The sequence below is a fragment of the Balearica regulorum genome, chromosome 13 (assembly GCF_011004875.1).
Source record: "Balearica regulorum gibbericeps isolate bBalReg1 chromosome 13, bBalReg1.pri, whole genome shotgun sequence".
Taxonomy (NCBI): domain Eukaryota; kingdom Metazoa; phylum Chordata; class Aves; order Gruiformes; family Gruidae; genus Balearica; species Balearica regulorum.
In genome coordinates, this window is record NC_046196.1 from 22,129,136 (window position 1) to 22,152,372 (window position 23,237).

At 43.4% G+C, this 23,237-nt stretch overlaps 1 protein-coding gene across 7 annotated transcripts in view; it reads right to left on the reverse strand.

Moving 5' to 3' along the window:
• CTCF (CCCTC-binding factor) overlaps positions 1-23,237 on the reverse strand; it is a 36,982-nt gene extending 13,745 nt beyond the window's left edge. The window contains exons 1-4 of one of the 7 annotated variants that reach the window (XM_075765163.1): positions 23,021-23,237; positions 14,590-14,702; positions 10,802-10,896; positions 261-1,053 (exon numbers count right to left, since the gene is read on the reverse strand). In XM_075765163.1, coding sequence (XP_075621278.1) covers positions 261-1,053; positions 10,802-10,855 — 847 coding nt within the window. In that variant the 5' untranslated portion in view covers positions 10,856-10,896; positions 14,590-14,702; positions 23,021-23,237. Of the gene's footprint in view, positions 1-260; positions 1,054-10,621; positions 10,644-10,801; positions 10,930-14,589; positions 14,703-21,769; positions 22,245-23,020 lie in introns of those variants that run through there. The other 6 variants (XM_075765161.1, XM_075765166.1, XM_075765167.1 and 3 more) reach the window with 6 other exon arrangements.

A 23,237-nucleotide genomic window follows, 5' to 3' on the forward strand; every position in this document is an offset into this window, starting at 1 on the left:
CAAAGAGAAAAATCTTTTCAATTGCAGTTGTATGCGAATACTAACGCATCGCGCTCGAGGAAAGTGAGCTTCTTTACAGAAGAAGATGGGAGGTTTGCCCAAGAAACAACAGACCTGAGCACTCTTGTAGAAAGAGTGAGTGCCACTGGGCACATGTCAGCTTTACTCCCACTTGCATCTACTCAGTCACTTCAATCATACTGCAAGGTGCCACCATAACAAAGACATTTTCAAAATCCACTCGCAGACTGGGAGCTTACCTTTCTTTTTAATTTTTGTTGGTTTAGGTGGCTTCATATTGCCCACCACCTTTTCTGCATTGACCTCAGACAACAAACCCTCCTGCTGCTCCTCTTCAAAGTCATACACAGAGACATCCACATCTTTGCCCTCCTCGGTGTAGCGAAGCTTACTCTTTTTGTTTTTCTTTGTTTTTTTGGCTGGCGGCTGATAGTCTGGATCTTTTTGCCAATTAGGATCTTCCTGCGGCTGAAGTTCGCCTTGTTCCAGTGTCTCCACCTCACCATTTGCACCCACTTTCACTACCTGGAAGCCTTCCGGTAAAGGGAGGGTGTGACAGATCATGGGCTCTCCCTCTTGCAGGCCTCCTTTGGAAACCTCATTTTCATAAGCTCCCTGAAGTTCTTCCACAGACGTGGTGGCAACAGGTACAGTCACTGGTACAGGTACTTGGACCAGCTGAAGCTCACCAAGGTTTATAGGCTGCTCTTCCATATTAACAACCTGAAGCGTTATGATCTGCGTGTCGTCCACTGTAGCCTCCGCTTCTTGAGGCACTGCACCTTCCATCACTTCGGTCTTCATTTGAAGAAGAGTTGGATCCAGCTGTTCCATCATCACCATTTGCACACCACTGTTGACATCCTGCACTACTTCACCTCCGTCTGCCTGGTTTGGTGGTATATGACAAGCATCGTCCTCCTGCCCACCTTCACGGCGCCTTTGATAGGTTTTTCTCTCTTTTCCTTTAATAAAAGTTTCCGATTCCTCCACGATAGCTTCGACCGCCTCACCTTCCATTTCACCTTCCTGCTGTAAAAACAAAGAGAATGAAATGCTGCACACCATCCAGTGTATTTTAACAACTGCACAAACCCCCCAGAGGGACAAGCGGCCTAACTGAAGACAACCGGCTCAACACCAGCAACATATTGCTACCACGTTCACAAAAGAGGATTTGAGAACTGGAGGTCTCTCCCAGCGTATCACCACCATAAACCAGCACCATTGTACAACACTGCCTGAAGTGAGACAGCTGTACTGGTTTCTTGGAAAGGAAGGAAAGCAAGGAGAAGAGATTAAGTGATATGCGTGTTCCCGTTTCTCAAAGACCACAAATCCCACAGACAAGATGTACAGCAGTGTTATTCCTTATTGAGCTTGTTCCCATAGCTTAGCAATATCAGAGGCAGTCTTTGGCTATAAATTTTCAAGGTACGGTTAAAAGTAAAAAGCCAGCCTTAAAGAAAGTATTACACTTGAGAACTGCAGAACTTTTCCAGGAAGAAAATGCACTAAGAAACAAGTGAGGCTTAAGTTCACGTTAAACAACTACTGTTTCCCGTATATTTACACTTCTCTGAAGAACAAAAATAAAAAGGATATAACAGAGTTAGCCAAATATAGTTCTTGTAGGCTAGGGGAAAATTTTACTTCCATTTAAATGATGTGGACTCAGAGCTGGTAGACTCCTCGTGAGACCTGTGTTAAATCTACCCACAGAGTCATCAACAATACTGAAGCTCAGCGTTTAGGTGGGCCTTAAGTGTAACTCTGACAACAGTTGCATACAAGCATAGTATTGAGTTGTTCTTCCTCCTCAGATCATCCAGCATTCTTCTCTGCACTCAGGGTAAAATATGACATTCCTGTATTCTGATCCTGCAGGAAGGTTGTTTCAAGAGTAACAATAGCTAAAAGAAATTATAAATTTCAAGCTCTTTTTGCCCAAATGAAAATAATAAAAATCTTAGTAAAGGAGTATTTTGTAAGTCTACTTCTGTTTCAAGTAGTTTACTTTGGAAAAAATGAAAGCACTATACCCCACACTTAAGTGTTAAGTGTTCCAAGGTCAATTTTACTGCTGAAACAAGGAACAAAACTGCCAGTTTCCTTAGGAAGCTTGTGATAAAGTTCAGATTCCCATTCTAGATTTGATGAGAGACTTCCACATTTTCCTGTCAGATTGACTGGCCTCTCAGACTAGCTAGCAGAACCTACTGAACCTGTCTTGACCCAACACTTAAACTTCCCATCACGCTACTTGCAAGTGCCTGCACTTGCCTCACACACTCATTCCTGACATACACAGCCGTGTATACGTAAGCATGAAACAGCTGTAGTTCTTAAAGCTAATGAAGACTGACAAGACACATACAAGTCCTTGCTTTTACTCTACTGCCTTCTCTAGCATCCTCCACTTCTGCTGTGAGAACAATATAGCTCATGTTGTTCTTCAGAGCAGGGACATCTACTCATGTGCTGCCTTGATATTCATTATGTCATGGGCTGCAGCGGTCTCCAGGTGGCACCAGATACCCAGAAATACCGACATATGGCTTCATGTGCACTCCCTGCAGGGATCCGGCCTCTCCTTCCCTTCACCGCCCCTCAGCTTTTCAAGCCAGAGCAAATCCATATGGACAAACAGCTGAAGTACACGATGAGATGATGTAAGTACTTAACACTAGGCAGCAGGCGATCAGAACAGAGGGCTGGTCTTTGGCCTACAGCGACTGTGAAATAAGCTGAGCAGGGAAAGGAAGGACAGAGCTAAACAAAATGCAAGAATGTGGTAAATGGCTGGGGGGTAATAACAAAAGATTTAAGATGGAAAAAAAAAAATGGCAAAAGCCCATCTGCAGAGCTAATGCATTTCCATTTTGGTGCCTTGCAGACAAACAGAGCAGAGGTCAGTGACTGACACAAAGACATGCAGTTCAGGTGGGGCTCTTGCAAGGACCTTCACATTAATCGCCAATATCGAAGTTGGCAACAAGACCGCTAAGTCACCTGAAAGCGTGCCAATGGGCCAGGATTTGCCAGTGTCCTCTAGGATCCTGCAGAAGCAGGACCTCCAGTAGGAAGGCATCACCTTGGACTTACACACCAGAAAATCCCACGTCCACCAAGAACAGGTCACACACACACTCAGATGATCACTGTGGCATTTGAGTCACGTTGCCAGAAAGGTTTGCTGGCCTAGGAACCCAGGCTTACACTGAGACCAAATAAATGCCTGTAGGCAAGACTCTGCTCAAAGGATGCTCACAAAAAGGCCTTGATGTGTGTGAGGAAATAAGCAGAAGGACTCTTACAACCATTCAGTAAAGAAACAGACTGCCCTACTTCTTATTTTAGAGATGCTTATCTCTTACACCCTACGGTGTAACATCCTTCTGCGAAAGCCAGACCCCAAAGCGGCAGACCCGGCGAAGCACGGCTGTCCTCCAGTGGCAAGCGACACACACTGCAGCGACGCAGCCGGATGGGTCTCCTGCCACCTCCTCGTTCCCTGCCTGCTAGTTCCTTCTGACTCGGACCTCCTGTACTTCAAAATTCAGCACACGGGTGAGCATTTATTCCTGCCTATTCCATGCTATGCCCTACAATCAGATGACTTTACAGAGAGGAACTGAAAATGACTGTTTTTAAACCAGGCTCTTGCCTGCAGGAGAACTGTTACAGTATTTTAAAGAAAACTGCAAACCTCTCCAGGTTATATTAACAACGTACCATAAAACCACAGAAATATACAGGAGTCTTGATTGATGTCTTGGTCAGCTCAAAAATCTAAGATTTCTTCCTAAGAAAGCGTGGATTTTCAAATTAAAATACTTATACAATTGGGGGAAACAAGGTGGCCTCTAAACTTAAATACAGGAAAGGGGGCCAGGTAAAATGTACAGGCTCTCTCTTATTAAAGATCTCTGAGTCTCCATCTCTTCGCTGTGGTGAGCTTTGCGCTGCCTGTCCACTTCTCAATCATTCCGTCTTAAAGTATTTGCCAGCTTTCTTCCTTTCTCTTTTTTAAGCTTAATCTTCCTTCTTCACAAAGGAGGTTTTAGAGGAAAGTTTGATATTTGTTGGAGTGAGCAGAAGATACCATCAACTCACTGGATGTGATCCTGCAGCTTGCTGAGGATTTTCCATTTCCACTAATTTTAACACAAGCAGATCTTCCTCAACTTTTAACTGATTTACACTCCTAAAAATTACTCAGCCAAGTTCTGAGAAAAAAGTTTCCAATATTTCAGAGAATGCATGTCATTTGCTACAACTAAGACCATTACAGCAGAACACTAGGAATAAAAACTACTGAATGTATTTTTGTCTTGCCATTCTCCCAACCTTTTACTTCTGCCTTTCACCTTCAGCTCTCTTCCTACAAGTTACTGTACCTCACACCAATATTTCAGTTCCACAATGACTGAATTTGAAAAGGAAAACAAGCAGCAGGTTAGCAGAAGGTGATTTAGTAAATCAAGGCTGAAAAAAACCCCCAACCCTGAGAACTTTCAGAAGGAGGGGAGTGACCAAGGAAGGACCAAAGAACATCTGAAATCACAATTCCCATGTAATAGCTCACACTAGTCTTTACACACATGCTTGCTCAACGGACTCTGCCAACTCAAAAGACAGACACTGCATCACTAAAGAGCTCAATGCACTGTCACAATCCAATCAGCCAGGTAAAAAGTTATGACATCCAAACAGACCTAAGCTTTCTCAAATAAGTGATGGGCAGCTCATCTAAAAAAACAAAAGAAAGCAGAAATAAGATGGGGTGTGCGTGTGATACAACCGATACCTTATTCCAATGAAAGGAATCAAAAGGTTGCTTGAAAGTAATTTAATGTCAACTGCCCTACTAACCGCAGCACAGGAGAAAGTCTCAGCCCAACTACAACACAACGCTTCGCTATTCTGGGTCCCTTCCAAAAGCCTCACACTTAACCAGCAAAGCATTCAGCTTGGAGGTATAAACTCTTAACATTCAGGAACAGGATTACAGAAAATTTCCAGTACAGCAAGGCCGATAAACTCACCACATCAACACAAAAAGACCGAGACACACAGTATTCGATTAATGCAGTCCTACAACAGCGTTAATCATAATTGTAAAAGTATTAAAGACAATTTGGTGTAGATGTCAATGCAGACAGTACAAACCCAGAGACAGATGTTTATATATTAGGACTGCTAGTGCCATTGCATGTTTTTCTAGCTGGGTTATTTATAATAAAGCCACTGTCACAAAAAGGCATTTGCCTGCCTCTCAGCCAATGTTAAAAAAAACAAACCCTGAACTGCATTGAGTTTCATGGGCCAAATAAAGCAAAATATTTATTCTTTTTGCCAAACAAGGCAGAGTCTCATTAAAAACTGTTGGACATTCAAAACAATTGAAAAATAGATTTAGTGCTGTAATATACAGTTCACTTGAGGAAAAAACTCAAAAAGAAAATCAATAGAAACAATGAAGCCAAATGCTAGCTGTCAATAAATTGCTGGCATTCATAAAATAATGAAAATAGCAGCAGCTACATTAGCACAAGCAAAAAACAGACCCACCACCCTGCAACACATTCAGACTTTGAACTCTAGTGAATCCACATACGCAACCCACTCCAAAATCGTCACTGCTCTGATGCTTATGAATTAGCCACTTACTAAAACTGATATGGGAAATAAAGCATTATGTTAAACCTTGGGAGACTTATGGTTCTCCTGCACGCCCGGTAAACTGCTGAAACAAAGAATAAGCAAAAACTTCACCCAAGAGTCTGCACTTCTGCAGTATTTCTTCTACCTAAAGCAAGAGAAATATTTTGAAAAAAAAACATCTGATAGGGTTTATGACAAACACTTTTCTCTTCTGCTCACAGTCAAGATGTGCATCTACGGAAGTATTTAAGGATGTTAACAGATGCAAAGTAATTGCAGGAGTGCTTGGCCATTCTCCTTCCCCATCATGAAATATCCCTATCTTCCTTCTGAAAAGCCTCCCACTAAGCACAGTCACAGATAACGGAGTTAACCAGGCAGCCTTTCCATTTCCTTCAGCGGAGCTCCCCTGAGACGAGATGAACATGGCAGGAATGGAATGTAACTTTTGATTTCAAAAGCAAATAGACTTATATAAAAAACAACGCATTAAGCATTTCCTTTCCTAGCACTGCTCTTATTCCCTGCGATGGCTTCCAATCTCCTGGGCATATCAGTTGTACCCCTAGAGAGGCAACAAATCCAAAATATGGACTAGGTGTATGTGCAACCTCTTCTCAAAGCTCCCCTCTCTCGGTTTAAAGGCACGCCAATTCTTGTTCTCCACACAGTGTGGCACTAGAATCAAAAAATCCTGACACAATTGGGAAAGTGGTAGGAAGATACTCCCAAGAGCTCTGCGTAGGGCCACGTGCCCCCAAGGAAGTTTGCTAGCTTGGTCTCAGCACTTCACAAACACAGCTATAATGCTTTCGATCTCAAGGTGGTTCTAGGAGGAGTTCAGCCATGGTCCCACACTCAAGAGGCTAGCTGTGCATAAAGCCAATGAGCCACCGGTTATCCAGAACTCAGATTATACACACAGAGACTGAAATTGCATAGTAGGCTCTTGTCCATTTCTGTTGGTAATTGCCTATAGAAATATAAAAGATTAACACAGGTGGAGTTACTTAAATATCCAGTTAGAAGAGTTGTACAAGAGCTCAAGAATCTTGTGTTGAATTCTTTAGGAACAGGTGAAAGAGGGAACCAATTTTATCCTCTTTTCTCCTTTAACGATAAGCCTAGGAACGTGAAACTACTTGACAAAGCTTACAAAACTTCAAGGAACAGGTAGCATCCCCTGAACAACCCGGGACAGGATATTTTCATGGTGCTATCACATGCAAAATATGAAAGATTTACTACTAACAGCAGAAACTAGAAAGCTAGGGTAAGTCTCTTTAATGAAGTAATTTTACCATGCTGGAAACTTAAAGCTTTCGTTTGCCTACTGCATTAAATTTCATATCCACTGGTTACAACTGCTACACCCATCTCCAGCTGTTTTCTCATTTCCTCCTTGCAACTTAACAGTTTCACTGAAAAAAATCAAATGTACTACTTCACAAACATCTATTACAGCTTTAAATTAAAAAAAGCAGTCTCATTAATTCACTATTAAGAAATTACTTTGAGAAATATTCTAGTATCTTGGAGAGAGTAAGAAAACCCAGAAACCTAGAACAGAAGAGTGAGAACTTCATCACGGGTTAATAAATGCTTGTGCTTTTTTATGTATGAAAAGGGGCCTGTCAATGTGAGGAGGCCCCAAGAAATATGTAAAAAAAGCTACACGAATGACAGCTGCAATTGCCAACATACAGTTGTAGAAGGATGGCTTCCCAGCAAAGGGATTGGATGCAGCAGACAGCTTTGATAGTCCTGCTGGCAGTTAACTAACCAGGGTGTCTGTGCTGGAAGGCTGGCCTTGCTGGAGAGGGCAGGGAGAACAGTACGTTCTTCCAGGGAGTGACTCAAAGCTTTGAAGTGGACCCCTACACTAAATTACCATCTAGAGGAACCCACCTTTCTCCCCATTAACTAGATAGGAGACCAGATTCTTAACTTGCATAATGGTTTCATAATCCCTGTAAGACAGGAAAACACAGCGCTGCTGCCAAAAAGAGCTCCTCTCACCTTTTCCCTTCCTTTGCATGGGCAGAATAATTCACCATAGAGAACTAATTCCAGCTGAAAACTAATGCAGGGAAGAATCAGTTAATTGTGTTAGACCATGTCCAGTTCCTGATTTGATTCCCCACACAAATGGGAAAGGAGCAGGTTCACCTTAGGCAGCAGCACCAGCTTGAAACCCCACAGCACCAAGAGCAGGTCATCCAAGGTACATGGCTACGCTGAGTCCCCCCACTTCGTGCCACCTACCAAGCTCCAGTGCAATTGCTTTCTCTCAAGCATCCTGCAACCCTCTGGGTCACAGGCAGTTGGGGGCACCTTCCTGTTTAAAGTCAGTAACACTGAACTGTGATCAAACCCACATGCTACTATTTTATTCGATTAGTAGTTAATTGTGAACCAAAGTTACCTTTTACTTCCACTTATGTGAAGGCAGCACGCTTTGGGCTAGAAGTTACCGAAAGTAATCTTACCTTTTACCCTTATGAACTCCCACGAGCACAGCCAAGACATCTCCCTGGCTACAGGACATTCATTACTCGCAGCTGGCTTGGTGTAGAATTAAATCAAAATGCATCCCGTGACATTTCTACAGCTACCTCCGGCCTTTCGGGATTTTTTTTCCTCCCTCTCCTTCAGTAATCTACACAAATATAATCTTCCTAGTTGCTGCTCCTGCCCAGGGACCTTAGCAGAGCTCTTTCAAACATTCATCACGTCTCATGAAATAATCCCAAGCGATGAGAACCTTCAGTCAGCACTGACCCTTATTTTTCAGTCGATGAGTAGCACACACCTGTGGTTTTCTGCAATTGCTCAGGATAAAGTTAACCTGTTGTTTTGGATCAAGAATTCAGGGGAAGACATGTGCAAGACATGAAAACAGAGTGTATATATATCCAGGGTCCTCCAGTGAGACAGAAGGAAACTCAACTCCCCATCTTTCCTCAGCTTTTTGCAGAACAAGCTCCCTCTTAATCCTTACACCTGACAGTGGCAAAAGGCCCCAGAAAGCACTGCCCTTCCCGAACTAATGCTGCTAATTCTGCCGTAGTAAGCTGTAGCCTACAATGGAGAGGAAAGCATAATACAGTAGCTGCTTCAAGTGTGCATCGTGAAGAAAAATAAATCCCTGCAGTTACTGGTAACAAACCTCACACACTCAAGTTACTTGGGCTGTAACGAACTTTTAACTTGGTAAGCCTAAATTAAAGTTCTATTGAGAAGGCAGTAAGGGACAATTTCAGTAAATATTCTTGTTCTTGAACCTTGTTCTATTCTTCCTTAATCTCTCCTATTTAACATTCTTCTAAATTTTCATTTTCAATTTCCCCTATTTCTTCCAATAACTGCTAGTGCATTCTCACTAGATGACACTAGTTCTTTAGAATTCTCTAGTGAAAGCAGGGAAATGTGGATTAAACATTTCCATATCAACTATTTGTTTAGGAATGTTTCCCTTTTTAAATATATTAAGAAAGGTATTTTATTTTGCTCACCTGACAGTTCATTTCAGCAGGGCAAACATGTCCTTTTGTCAGGTGTAAAATAAAGATTTACACATTAAAAGTAGCAGGCACAGGGGAATTCATTTTCAGCTGATGCTGGATCCCTTCCTTTTACAGTTCTTTGTAACATAGAAGTGACAAAAGACCACTGGAATACTTGAAGGTAATACATTGAGAACAGAAAAGTATTTCAGGTTAAAACAGCCTGTAAAACCCACTGCCACAAAAAAAGTAAAGTCTAATATTGTAGGTAGATACTGGAAAAGGTTAATAGTTTTATCAACAAGTATTTGTGGTCATTTTTCTCCTCACACATTAATTTAGGCTTTCGTTTAGGCTATTAGCAAACTGCTAACCGGGGGGGGAAGTGTTTCCTCAAAATCAGCCAGACCAGAGCAGGATTCTTTGGCTATCTGATGCAGTGTTGCAGGATATCAAAACGGCACCAGACACTACCACACCTGAAGAGACCAGTGCAACAAGTTTCATGGCATTCTGCAGACTTCATAATAAGCTACAGGTATTTGGATTTTGTTTTCCTCTAAGGCTTCAGTCAGGTGAAGAAGTATCCAAGAACACACTTTTTGGGAGCAGCTATTCCTTTTATCTTTGCACGAGCGCGTGTTAGGTAGCGATACTCTGCCTGGACAAGGGAATTCAGGCTTCAAATCAGAGGAGCAGGAAGCGCTTGTCCTTGGGATGGTTACATGGGTCCTACCCCATGAACAACAGCTGCCCATGCGGTAACTATTAGTCACCTCACAAATTACACCCTGATGCATAGAAGGAAAACAAAACTCAGTGCTAGTTAACTTAATGTCAGGCTGTCAAAGGTAGAGGTGTAGTTTAGTGTTGTTGCAGCAGGGACAGGAAATTCCAGGAGAGTTTTGGAAACACCTATGGCAAAAAGGTGGCAGACAAGACAAACTCCTGGAGCCTAAATTAAGTCATCCTTGATTTTGAATCACAGAAAAGTTCAAATGAATTAATAAGTGCTGGAAAAGATGTAAACAGAATCAAGCCCAGGTGACCCCTAGACAGTGGGCCTCATGCTGAAGTTTTATGTAGTTTAATCCATTTTACACACACATCTAATTCATTTGGACTCATGTTCCAAATAGTCTCATAGACCAAGCCCTAAAAGTGCCATTACAATCAACCTTCAAAGAAGATGAAGAAAAAAAAAAAAAAAAGGAGAAAATCCCACACAGGCACTCAACCTTGAAGGAAAACAAACTTTTCACCAGGAGCAAGGTCTCATTTTCCAACACACTAACTCTGCCGGAGAAAAGAAGCCATCCTTGCCCATTTGTTCCCACCCACACCACCCCAACCATTCCTTGTGTCAGCACAAGCATTTCTAAGACTGCAGCTAACTGGTCAGGAAACTAATCCAGGCCAGAACTCACCCAGCCAAAAAGATACTTATTTCCATCCAGCCCAGGTCTCTGGTGTGCCCAAACACTCAGGCCAGCCAAAAGAGAAGCACGGCAAGAGGGTTTCTTCCAGCACAGTGTAAGCTTTAAGTGTTCAGGAAACTACTGCCTCGGCATGGAACGCATACCACACTTTAAAACCCCTTAATTTACATTTATGTTCTTGACGCTTCTGCACTTCTGCCTGGACTGATTTGTTCTCTTCATGCTGGCTATTCTTCATGCAGCTCTTGATGTCAGAACACACTCTGGAACAGAACAGATGAGTCGTACTAGTGAAACTACATAAAAGAAAAAGGGAAGAGAAGGGGAAAAAAAAAAAAAGCACTGTTTGAATGTTTAATGCTTGTTTAACAGAAAATATGTAATTCTACACTTCTAAGAGTAGCATTGATAACCGCTTGAGGACCCCTTCACTTACAAAAAACCCCAACCTTAAACAAAACCAAAAAAGGATTTTAAATCGGCTTTAATAGTTTCCACCAGGAAGAATTAACTCATTTTACAAACTCCTCTCTACCTCTTCTCAAACTCTTCAGCACTTACAGTTCTTACAACTCTGTATGCCTTGTGTCAAATTAAGAGTGTAATATGACATTTTAGAGCTCGTTCTGCCTACTGCACGTGGCCTTTTCCTCCTGTGCTGTGGAATTCCAAATCACAACACCAAAGTGGTTTTTAATTGTGAAAGGAGCGTAAATTAGAGCAAGTATAACCCATTACACACTGTTGATGCAGCAAGTAACACTATCAATAAAGTAACAAAATCAGCTCTAGCACAATTCTAACCTTACTACCCTGAGGAAGAACAGCCTCAGGTCATTGAAGAGCTGCGAAGCTAGCTTCGTTACCCTTATCAATTAAGAGCTTAAAATATTCACAGTGACAGAACTAAACTATTGACAAGACAGGACATTATTTCTCATCTGTAATCCTTTTCAGACCTCAGTGCGCATAGATGCTAAAAGCCCTGGGAACAGTAAGCAACTCCACAGGAGTAATTCTCAAGCGAGGCACATACTCTCGCTGCACTCGGCAATGCGGGCCAAGCAGTGTTGAATTTCACACCAGTTCTACGCCCTTTGAATTTAAGTACTTTCCCTCCCCGGTTCTTCTGTCATTTATTTAGGACAGGGCACTCAAGTCTGGGTTCTGGCTGCATTTTTTCCTTGGCAAATCTACTTTTAATTGTTTATCAGCTTTAAAGAGCACTACTGATAAGAAGTTTTTTGGGGCTGTGGATGCTCAGTGATAGCGAGCTTTTTAAAAAAGCATTTGGAATTGATTTCTTTTTATTTTAACACTTACTCTGTAAAAGTCAGGCATGCTATATACGATCACTGACCAGAAAAGGGGATGCTCAGAGGTTACACGGGTGTGCTCCACTGCTAAGGGCACATTAAGACTGCTGACGCAAGCTGCATCCTTGCCAGGTTCTGTGCTGGAGAGAGCTTGCGCACAGTGGTAGGCATATAAAATAGTTACTCTTAGTAGCTGAGCTTTTATTCCTGACTTGTAATGCTGGAGAAGACTGCTATTTCCCCATACTTAAACTTGTAAACTAACACAGAAAAAGCCTTAAGAGTGAAGGACTTCTCCATGCAGAAGACACTCGATGCAAAGTGGTGGAACTGTACGATCTCAGAACTTTTATTGCTGGACAAACGCACCAGAACTCTCCAATGGAGCATGTTTAATTGATTGGAAGCATCCTTTTCTCTACTGCTATTCTTTTATCCTAGCTTTGGTTTTCCTGAAGTTTGTAATTAAGAAATAGTGTTCTTCCACTTTTCAAAACCTAATCTTCTGCTTGGCAAGTGACTTCACAGTGGAGAGATCTGTTTTGAATAAAGACTGTACCCAGCCTCTTAGGAGGGGAAAAGAGAAACAAAACAGTAATAGTTGTAGTTCTTTCCCACACTACAAACAACACAAATTCAGACCAGTTCACAGGGCTATCTGCAGATTACAGCTGACAGTGGGTTAACGTAAAGCACAACCATCACCCTTCTCTTTTCACGAGGTACAGGCTCTCCATAAGGTAACGGGTTACTGGAGTTTGGAAGCATGCAGCTCAGGCACCGCTCAAGGAACATCAGCCTACCAATGTACAACCCAAGGAAGAAAGTTTCCCAGCGCTGCAAACATACACACTTCAAAAACACAAGGCGGTCTTATTCTGATCCACTCCCTGGTAACGTCCCAGGGGGAAGAAAAGCCACTCCTACTCTCCTTTACTAGAAAGATAGCCTACTTCTGTTACAGTAAGCAGCGTACTTTCTGGCATAAAATACCTTGCACAAATTTACATTCCAATCAGATCTTTGGCATATGAGCAAGGTTTGATAAGCTTGAAGGAAACCAGGGATAAGCTGGAAATTTAAGTGCTCCACATGTCCATTTTTGAGCTTAGTGCACTGACATAACTGCAAAGAGCCCATCTGAGGGCTGCCAAAACGATGAGGAGGCTGGAACACAAGATGTACAAGAGCAGACTGAGTTAGCTGTGCGAAGGCTAAGGGAAGACCTTGCTGCTACCTTCAACCACCTAACAAGAGAGTAAAGAAGATGAAACCATGCTCTCGGAGGTACACAGCGAAAGGACAAGATGCAACAGGCAAGCTGCAACAATGAGTGGTCAAATATTGCAGCAAGTTGCTCAGAGATGTTGTGGAAACTCTAGTCTTTCAGCTACGGAAGATATTTGCTAAATACAACCCTAACCAACCTCATCTAAATTCAAAGCCGGCCCTGCATTGAGCTAGGGGTGGTCCCCTGGTCCCTTCCAACCCAAATTATTTTATTCTCCGGCACTACATAAAATGAAGGATACACTTAAACTTCAAACACAAAGCAATGACTTCTTAGTCATCTATACAGCTAGAACTACAATGCTCTTCGGACAGAGAGATTTACTGGTCTCAGCACTCACTTCCACACAAGTTCTAGAGGACCTGGAACACTTTCTCAAACAACAACCAGTTCTTTAGCTACTGTGCAGAAGTACAGTCATTCTTGGCAATCTACTAGTGACCTGCACTTTCAGAGCAGTGAATATACAAAGCCTCCTAGTATTGAACTTAACAGAACAACATTAGAAGAGTACAGGCTTGGTGCATCGTTGTTTAGGAGACCCAAAACCACGTGTGACATGAAGTCAAAGAAGGGCTGTAAAAAGACAGGGCTCCTAGATGAACTTCAGACAGAAAAGGTGGAAGCAGTACTGACAGAGGACCTCAATTTTTTAAATTTTCTAATTGGCAGGAGAAAACCCAGGACCACAATAAGTAAATCTAAACTAATAAAAAATTTTATTTGAAGAAACAAGGACTACTGTGTGCTCTTTTAATCAGAATGTTAACAAGAGGTTGTATCTTGAGTGCCAGAAGGTGGCTGAAAAGGATCCCTGGCTGCTTGAAGAGGCAGCTCTGGGACAAGAACAAATGGTAAAACACCACACCGACCAACAACTGCACTGGATAAAGCACTCCTACAGGGAGAGCCAGACTGGTAACAGAGCAGGACAAACGTTCAACACTATCTCCCTTCTCCAAATCTGGTGAAGCTGGAGAAAACGTCCCTAAGGACTCATTTGCACAAGCCACTCGAAGCAGATGTCTCCAAAAACATTACAGATGTCACGTCAGGCAAGTCAGACATCTGAATATTTGATAGTCTGCTCCATCATACTGTCATGGAAGCTGCCAAATTCTTCTTCACGTAGGTTAAAATGCTGGTAGAACAGGGAGAGGATGCAGCTGCTTCAACAGGGCAAAACTGTTGCCACAAGCACCACAGGAGCCAAGTATAAACTAGTCTGGCCTCATATAATGCTCTAATAGTTCTGGGTAGGTAGGAGGCAATAGTAGTTGCTCCTGAGCAGGAAGGAGAGGAGTGCATTAATATGGGAGGTAGGCAAGGATCAAGTAATCAATGAGTACCTTTTGAGTATTCAGTATTGCCACAGGAAGCGATAAATCTCTCTTCAAAGATCAGAAGTGGCAGTAAGTTATATACTCAGCAGGAATGCTGGATAATACTAACTTCTTCCATCCTCCAAAAAGAAAAGAAAAGAAAAAAAGGTTTTAATAATCTGATAAGCTTTGACTGAAACTACTAGCCTTCAAAAATTTGATTTTTTTCCAACCTGTAATCTGAAAACTCCTGAGGTGCCTCTAAAGGGTTCTCTGGCAGTACATAGCGGGAAAGCAAAACTAAAGTTTATATTGCACCTCCACTGCAAACAGTTTAGCACATAGGGGAAAGCCACTGTTTTAAAGTGTGGTATTGTTACGCTCACGTCAAGTACGTAGAACCCAAAACAGGGGGGCGGGACAGGACATTTTTAATTCAGTAGCATTTCCAGTTTACTCTTTAAATCTCTGGGTGCTAGAGGTGGTTTCAAGGAAACAGCTTTGCAGATCGAATACAGGGAGACCATGAAACCACACAAGAAGGTGAAGTAATTGCCCAAATATCACTACTGGCTCCACTGCCGTGAAAAGCTCTTCCAGAAGCCAGTCCAGAGCCATGAGGTCTCATTCATTATTAAACAACGAGAGAATTCAATTCCCCTGACAGTGATTTTAAACATACAGCAAAGTTTCCTGCTCTATTTCAAAAGAGTGAAAAAAATGTTTACAAATATTGTGGTCTCAACTACTTTTTCAGAAAGCCTCTAGTTACCCCAAAATATTTTGAGGCATGGTTCCACAAACACTTAAACTCAGAGGTGGGTTTTCCACATCCACTTACATGTAGTTGCCCCCCACTTTTTTTTTTTTTTTTTTTTGAGGTGGGGAATGGATGGACACACACAGAGGAAGTAAATTCAGCTGATCAACTCATTGCCTGGCAACACAATTTCCAGCACACCAGTGGAAGGAGAAGGGGTCACAACAGTCCCGATGCAAGCCAACTTAATTTTTCCACGGAAGCCATAACTTTTACTTCCCTAAATGCTTTGGTGTTATTCCTAGTATAGCAAGAGCTGTAAATTCACTTGTGTATCTTTTATCAATGGGTGGGGGATAATTTCTTTCTGCAACACTAACATTAAAAAAAAAAAAAGGAGTTCTGCAAGGACAAATCAGTGTCCATTTAGTCCAGCAGTCTGTCTCCAAAAGCTCAAGCAGGAAATGCTGTGTAGGGAGAGCAATCCGTCATGTCTGTGGTTTACCAGCCTCATCCCAGCACCCAGCCATGAGATTACAGATCTGAGCCTTTGGAGACACTGATCCCTTTTTGAACCTATGGTGTCTCCACAGTCTCTTACCAAAATAGATTTTTCCATCAATCGGGCGTATTTTCCCCATTTCTTCCTCCTACAAGGTACAGGCTCACCACAAAACTCACTGCATCTACCTAAAAAGTTGGCCCTGCATATGTGCTAGGAACCAGACCACAGAACAGCAATCAGACTGTACACAGACTGAATTTCTGCAAAGAACACAAGTGGCAGCGGCAGAGCTACCCTATTTGCCTTCTTACAAACAGCCAGGAGAACCCAGAATTGCCAAACTCAAGCATCGGATGCTTCCCTTGAAATTACCGCCCAGAGGAGCATGTGAATCAGATGCAAGTCAGCTCTGCAGCTGAGACAGTTCTTCAGCTTCCATTTTACCCTTCTCACCTTTTTAACATACATAATACACAAAAAGTAGTCTTAGCTTTCGGCAATCTTCACTTCTAGATGATTAGTCCACTGTCATGCTACTCACTGTAATATTCTGGAGAGCTCAGAAAGCATCAGACACTTTGATCTTGACTCCACACATGATGCATTATCATAGCTCAAAATTATTAAGTGTTGTTTACTCCTTCCACAGCTTTACTCTACCTAGCTTCATTCCTGATTAATTCAGTATTTTACCCGGCATCCACTTTAAAACGAGGATCACTGCATATAAAATAATTCCAGACAATACATATAAATGAAATATATAAAATATGATGCAATAAATAATTTTATGTAACACAAAATAAATACTTTTACAAAGCTGTATTTTCTGAAGTGGATTCATTAAAAATCACCTTGCTTCACCCTCACTGAGCATCTCAATGCTATGAACTGGGAAGGACAAACTATTTAAGGGATACAGACTGGGAACTGGCTGGACAAAGTCCTTGGGCTACCTGAGCTACTTGGTAGGCTGCAAGCTGACCACCAGCATGCCTGGGCAGCAAAGAAGTAACATTTCTCCTACCAACAGCCCACTAATGCTACAGCCACACTTTTTTTTTATTTTTTTAACAGTCACAAGCTTGGACTAAATACACAGGACACTATTTTGACACACCTCCAATACGTCAATACCTGCTTACTTTTGCATGTTCAGAAGATTTTACTGGCTTGATCGTGTTCTAGATTTCTACGGAAAAGTCCTAAAACTGTTCAGAAGAGAAGCTGCTCCCCCTCTTCTTTCTTTAGCAGGACCATCTCTGAGTCTGACCTCTTACAAATTACAGTTTTTTAGATGTATATAAAATAAAAGAAGTTCAGTACCTTGCAGTTGGCTGAAGGAATTTTCAGAATTTTTTCCACAATCTTGATTCAAAGATGTTAAGAAATGAAGAAATACACGACTGCTCTTCATATCATAATCCAACGGTTAATCACCTTCACTGGGAAAAAGTCTTTTAATTTGAACTTATCTGGCTACAAATTCTTGTTGTGTTTGTCAGCAAGATTTTAAAAAAAGCTCACTAATATCTCCCTGGCAAGGTAATACTGGATATTTGAGGACTCTAATCAAGTCACCTCTCAGTTTTGCTGAGAAGCTGCACAGTACCCTCTTAACACTTCACTGCAAGGCATTACTACTTAGCTCTCCATCAAACTGGAGATTAATCCCCCTCACAAACAGCAATTTTTTTTGTTTAAGCGCTGATGCCAGAACTGCACATAGTATTTTCGTAATGACTTCAACCCACCCCACACAGGCAAGAAGGTATCTCTACTCATTCCATTAATGCATTTGAGAATTACATTAGCTTCTTTGTCACAGCATCACCTTGGAAACTCATGTTTAAGCTGTTTATCCACTACGACTCCAAAATGAAGTTCAGCCACTGCTTTCTAGGATACCGTGCGCCTTGATTTAAATTCAGCCGGATTGCCTCGTTCCCAGGTGTACGGCTTTACATACGGCAGCCTTAGCACACACATCTGAAGGGATCTGCTTCACCTGACGACCGCGATGGCTGCCTTCATGCTATCTGCCTTTCCACAACCCACAATTTAATCTCGCAAAAGTTTTAAATCAACAGACATTTTGCACCAACAAAATCAGTGATGACAACAAATGGTAACGAGCAATTACCAGTTTTTGCTGAACGTCCATGGAACTATTCAGTCTTGTACAGCCCCCAGACTATTTCTGAACTATCCTGAACTGATATTCAGTAATTCAGGACTATTTTTTTTACACTCTGTAAGGTCCTCAACATCAAGAGAGATAAATTTGTTATTTGACTTTGTTAAACGTAACAAGCTCTTTTTTCTTTAAAGCCTTATTTACTAGGATTAATTACACACATTTCTCTCCTTGTTAACTAAATTCTGTACTAAGCATAAACAGCAGAGCTGGTAACTAACGTAAACTAGGTATGTATTAACATCATGGAACGCTGGTCAAATACCCAAGGTAGTTCAGGTGTCTCTGCACAGCACTACATTACTGGCTGCCACATTCACCCACTCCATCTCCTTTTAATACTGATACAGCAGCACTTCTCCAATCTCCTGGAATTTCTCTAGTGTTCCAAAGTGCATCAATATACAATATTCCAATGCTACAGCTAGGGATATTCCAGAGTTCAAAGTGAAAAATAAATACACTAGACAAGGCAAATATCTCTCTCACCCTCCAGTGCACTTTGGCAGGGAGGTTTCTGGGTGCTTTTTGTTTGATGTTTTGCCTTGAGTTTTGATTTGTTTTTTAAAAACACCCACAACGTAACAGAGGGATTTCAGAAGCTTTCAGAAAAGCCACCTAATTCTAAATACCTGAAAGAGGGAGTAAGGATTACATGTCAATTAAGGCAAGTAATATTATTTATATAATTGGACCAAGCTACTTTCTCCTCTACTTTACAGATAGCTACTTTACCTGCTGATGTTTGAGAGACATACAAGCTTCTAATCATGATGCATATTAATACACAGGTGTATTTCACACTCCAAACAATCTGTGATTTGGCTTCTGCTTTGTTACAAGTTGACAAGTTCAATGATGTCAACAGAAATTTTTAGATTCTGAGGAAAAAAAGGAGAGGGGTAAAATAAGATTTTCATTATAAGCTGAACTCAGTTCACAGTCTCTTTACTCAGCCTGTACATTCGAGCGAAGCTTTTCGGTGAAACCCATGAAGCTTTAGAAACATCATGAGTTTGTTTCCATGGCAGAGAAATAAGACTATGCTGATAGCTGACAACACAATGTGTATTTGGGCATAGTACCTGAACTACAAGCTGTAAAGAAAACACCCTGTAGCACAGCTTGCTGCACTACTACCAGGAGCGTAGCCCTCCCCTGTGTTATGTGGTCAGCTGATCCTAAGCGATCGCTGCACTACTACTGCTTTTAAATGCTTTTAAACATACCTGGCCTCACCTCTTGGTATCAGCTCCACAAAGCACCCTGAAATCCTCAGGTAGGTGACAGTAAAAAGCAGGAGGGCTGGAACTGAAGGGTCTCTAAAAACAAACCTTTACGTAAAATGCAACTGGAAACATCTATGACTCACAACTTTGTCTACAGGGAGAGTTAAAGAATGATTCTTCAGAAATCCCTTATATCACAGATCTCCCCCCAAGTAACACACGTTCGCTGCGCCGTGCTCAGAGCTGTCTTTGTACTACTTCTGTATTCTTACCTGTTAAGAACCACACTGGAAAGACATTAAGACCTGATAAGTTTCCAAGGTTTTATAATACTAAATGAGGGAAACCTCAGTTTAGCTTTAATTTATATCCAACACCAAAACTGAGTTGTTCAGCGTACAGTTACCTGCATGTTAATACAACCTGAAAAATAAAATTTCCTACCCACCTCATGTTTATTCTACTCTTCTTATCAAGGTTATTTTTGTTAATCAGAAAATGCTGAGATCCCTCAGCTGAGCAGCTACTATTTAGTTTTCATATTAAATATGTCTAGAATAAGCAGATCTCATTTAATTCCTAAAGAATGATGGATTACTGGAGAGAAGTGGGAGGAACAGCTGTACAGAGTGTTTTAAATGAAATTCAAATATCCTTCAGTACAAAAAAACCCAACATCTTGAGTTACAGTCAGTATAGGACAAAGATTCTTTCTAAGTTTCAGAAAAAAAAAAATCTGAAAAAAATAAAGGCATGTTCCGAGCCACTTTTAGGAGCAGTAAATATAACCTTTGAACAAGAAAAGGAAGTTTCCTGGATCTGCGTCTGTCTAAGACCGCGTAGCATTGCAGAGCTTGATACTGTATTGAAATGTCAAGGTTTACTACAACAAAGACTGAATTGGGCATCTGAACTGGAGCCAAATGGATGAACAGAGGTTTAAAGTTAAGCAAACAAAATCAGTCCGGTTCAGTAAGCTAACACAAACAAAACAACCCCAGAGTCAAAGCTTTGGATTCTGGAAGTTGAAGACTAGCTGCTCAGTCAGCGTGCGCCTTCACGTGTGCAGGTAGCAGTCATGGCTGTTCTTTATTACACATATTTGTAGAGCATGTACAAGCACAGGAAGAAGCAGCATTTGTCATCCTAATGCTCAACTACTCCCTCAAGCTTTCTCTCCCTGGTAAAGAAGGGGCAAGAGAAACAAGAGTTGCCAGGATGGGTGAATCAGGGAGGTTTTATATAAATAAAAGCGATATATACGATACATCTGAAATAGCTAATGTACAAAAAAGCATTCGGACAGAGCAGGAAGCGCTGTCCGGAGGTCAGAGCTCAACACCGCTTGCTGTTACAAGCCATGAAGAATCTGCCAAAGCACAAAGGATAAGGGCAAGGCTGATCAGCCTAATAACGCTCAACACCCAACTTCTAAAAATCCTCGCTGGAAAAGCAGGAGTTCTTGGACACGAAGCACTAAGGGGAAGAAAAGAAATTAAGTTCCAAAGTAGGCTCTATACCAAAATTCCTAAGTTAGTAATCACATCTAATTAGATTTTTCAGGTAAATGCTGAATAAACACAAGAGTAACACAGGTCAGCTTCCGGCATTTTCAAGACAACAGCAATGGTACCGCATCAGGCGGGTATCAACCTGCAGCCGCAGGAGCTGGTAACGACACACACAAATTAGCTAGGGTTCGTATTCAAGATACAGTCTGCTGAAACGAAAAGCAGTTCTGGAAATAGCTCTTTCCCTCAGTAACGCTGCAGGAACAAGTTGCCAGCAAACTTCACGCTGCAGTGACAGCTCCCCAAGCTCTGTCCGAATTGGACGAGACTCGCCGTATTATTTCAGTTGTAGGGCCACTTGAAGCTATAGGAACTCAAGTTTCACACCTTTTGCTCAGATGTTATTCCTGAAAAATATCCCACAACGTTTCAAGAGCATTAACGAAGCCATTCCGTGCATCCTAATAACCTTCCTCATGTATACTGTAAGTACAGAGGACATTAAAATTGAGCTAGCTCTATACATCCAGAAGAAAAGCAAAATGGAGGTAAAAAAAAAAAAATCTATCGAGCTAAAAAAAATAAATATGGAAGCATGGCTTTTGCCCTTATGCTCAAATTGCTCCTTCCTTCAGTCCTAACGATGTCTGCCATACTAAAGTAAGATGTTAGGTACGGCTTAAGTAAGAACAGCTTGAATGCAACACAGAGCTATTTCTTATACCCAGACTCCTTCAAATTCAACAGGCTCCACGCAAGCAGAATAAACTGAAGAACTTGAGAAAATATTTACACACTCCTGCACTGAAACAAAAAACATATACTGGAAGTGGTAAACAGTATTTCTGATGCTTCCAATGACACCTCTGGAGTTTGCTACCAGAATTCGGTAACCGGCAGGAGGTGAGGAACAGCAATGCGTTTATTTAAGGGGGGAAAGACTGGGTAAAAAAAAAAAAAAAAAAAAAAAGGAAGTCACAAACAGGAAAGCGAGCTCATTCTCACCAGCAGGCAAGTCCTGAGGATTACACCGAACAGAAAAGGATGCATACATGACAAACCCCTCTATCGAAGTCATTTCACAAAGCTAAGGCAAGGCCAAATCCGATATTGTAAAAACACATTTACTAAAAAAATTTAAAGTTGATGTAGAGAACAAAACGCAAACTGTTTGGACACAGACCATGTGCGATTTCCTCTTCTGCATCACAAAAAGGATCGGGGTTTGTGCTTCGCACACGCACACACCAACCCCCCCGAACAAACCCATGCAAGAGAGGGAATAACCCCCCGTTTGGTGCTAGGCTTTCGGGCTCCATCCCTAAGCAAGAGCCGGGGCTGCGGGAGGCCCACAGCCCGGGCCGAGTGGAAGCAAGCGACACAACTCGGGGTCGGTGCAACCCGGGAAGGGGGGGGGGGGGGGCACCGGCTCTCGGCGATCGGGAAGGAGAACGGGGGCGGGGGGGGTGTTGGCGACCGGGCAGCGCGGCGAGAGCGGGCGCCCCCCAGCCGTGCCCGCGTCCCGGTGCTGCATGGCGCTGCTCAGCCTGCCTTGCAGAGGGAGCTCGAGTCCCGCTCTGCGCCTCGCAGCGCCTCTCACTCCGCAGCACACGCCAGCGCAGCGAGGCGGCGGCCGGCAGGAGCGGGACACGCAGCCACCGTCGTCGCCACCGCCCTGCGGTCAGGAAACGGCCGGACACCGAGGGAAACCACGGGAAACGGGTGGAGGGCGACGGGCCGTGCCCCGCACAGGTTCGGGAGAAGACGAAGGGGAGGGTGAGGGAGTGGGGGGGTGAGGGGGAAGCGGCGGCGGCGGCGGGTGGGGAGCGGCGGGCCCGGCCCGGCTCGGCGGGGCGGGGAAGGCGGGGGAGGGGAGGAGGAAGGGACGGGAGGGGAAGGCGGGGGGGGGGGGGGGGAGTTGGCGGCTCGCGTGGCGGGGAGGGGGCGGTAATCAGCCCCGGTGGCGCGGCGGAGGAGACAAAGGAAAGAAAATGGAGTCGGGGCCGGCGGCGCGGCGGCGGCCCGGCCGGGCGGGGACGGCGGGAAGGGAGGCCCGGGCGGGCCCGCTGCCCAGCGCCGCGCTGTGGGGAATGGCGGCGGTGGCAGGCAGGCGCCGGCCGCGCTGGGGACGATAGAGGGAGACAAAGCCCCCTGCTTCCCCGGCGGCGGCCGCTGCGGGGCCCCAGCCGAACCGGAGCCCCATCGTGACACCTAGAGGCCGGAGAAAGCGACTGCAAACCCCCCGCCACCGCTTACCTGCGCCCAGCACCCCGCCGAGCTCGCTCCGGCCAGCCGGGCCCCGCCGCCGCCCCACGCCGCCCACGGGCCCCGCGGAGCCGCCGCGCCCCGCACGCCCCGCCGCGGCCGCCGCTAGCGCCCAGCACCAGCTCGCGGTTTAATCGCTCCACAGTCGCTTCGGACACAAAATGGCGGCGGGCGGGCGGAGTGCGCCTGCGCCAGCGCGGCTGCCGCT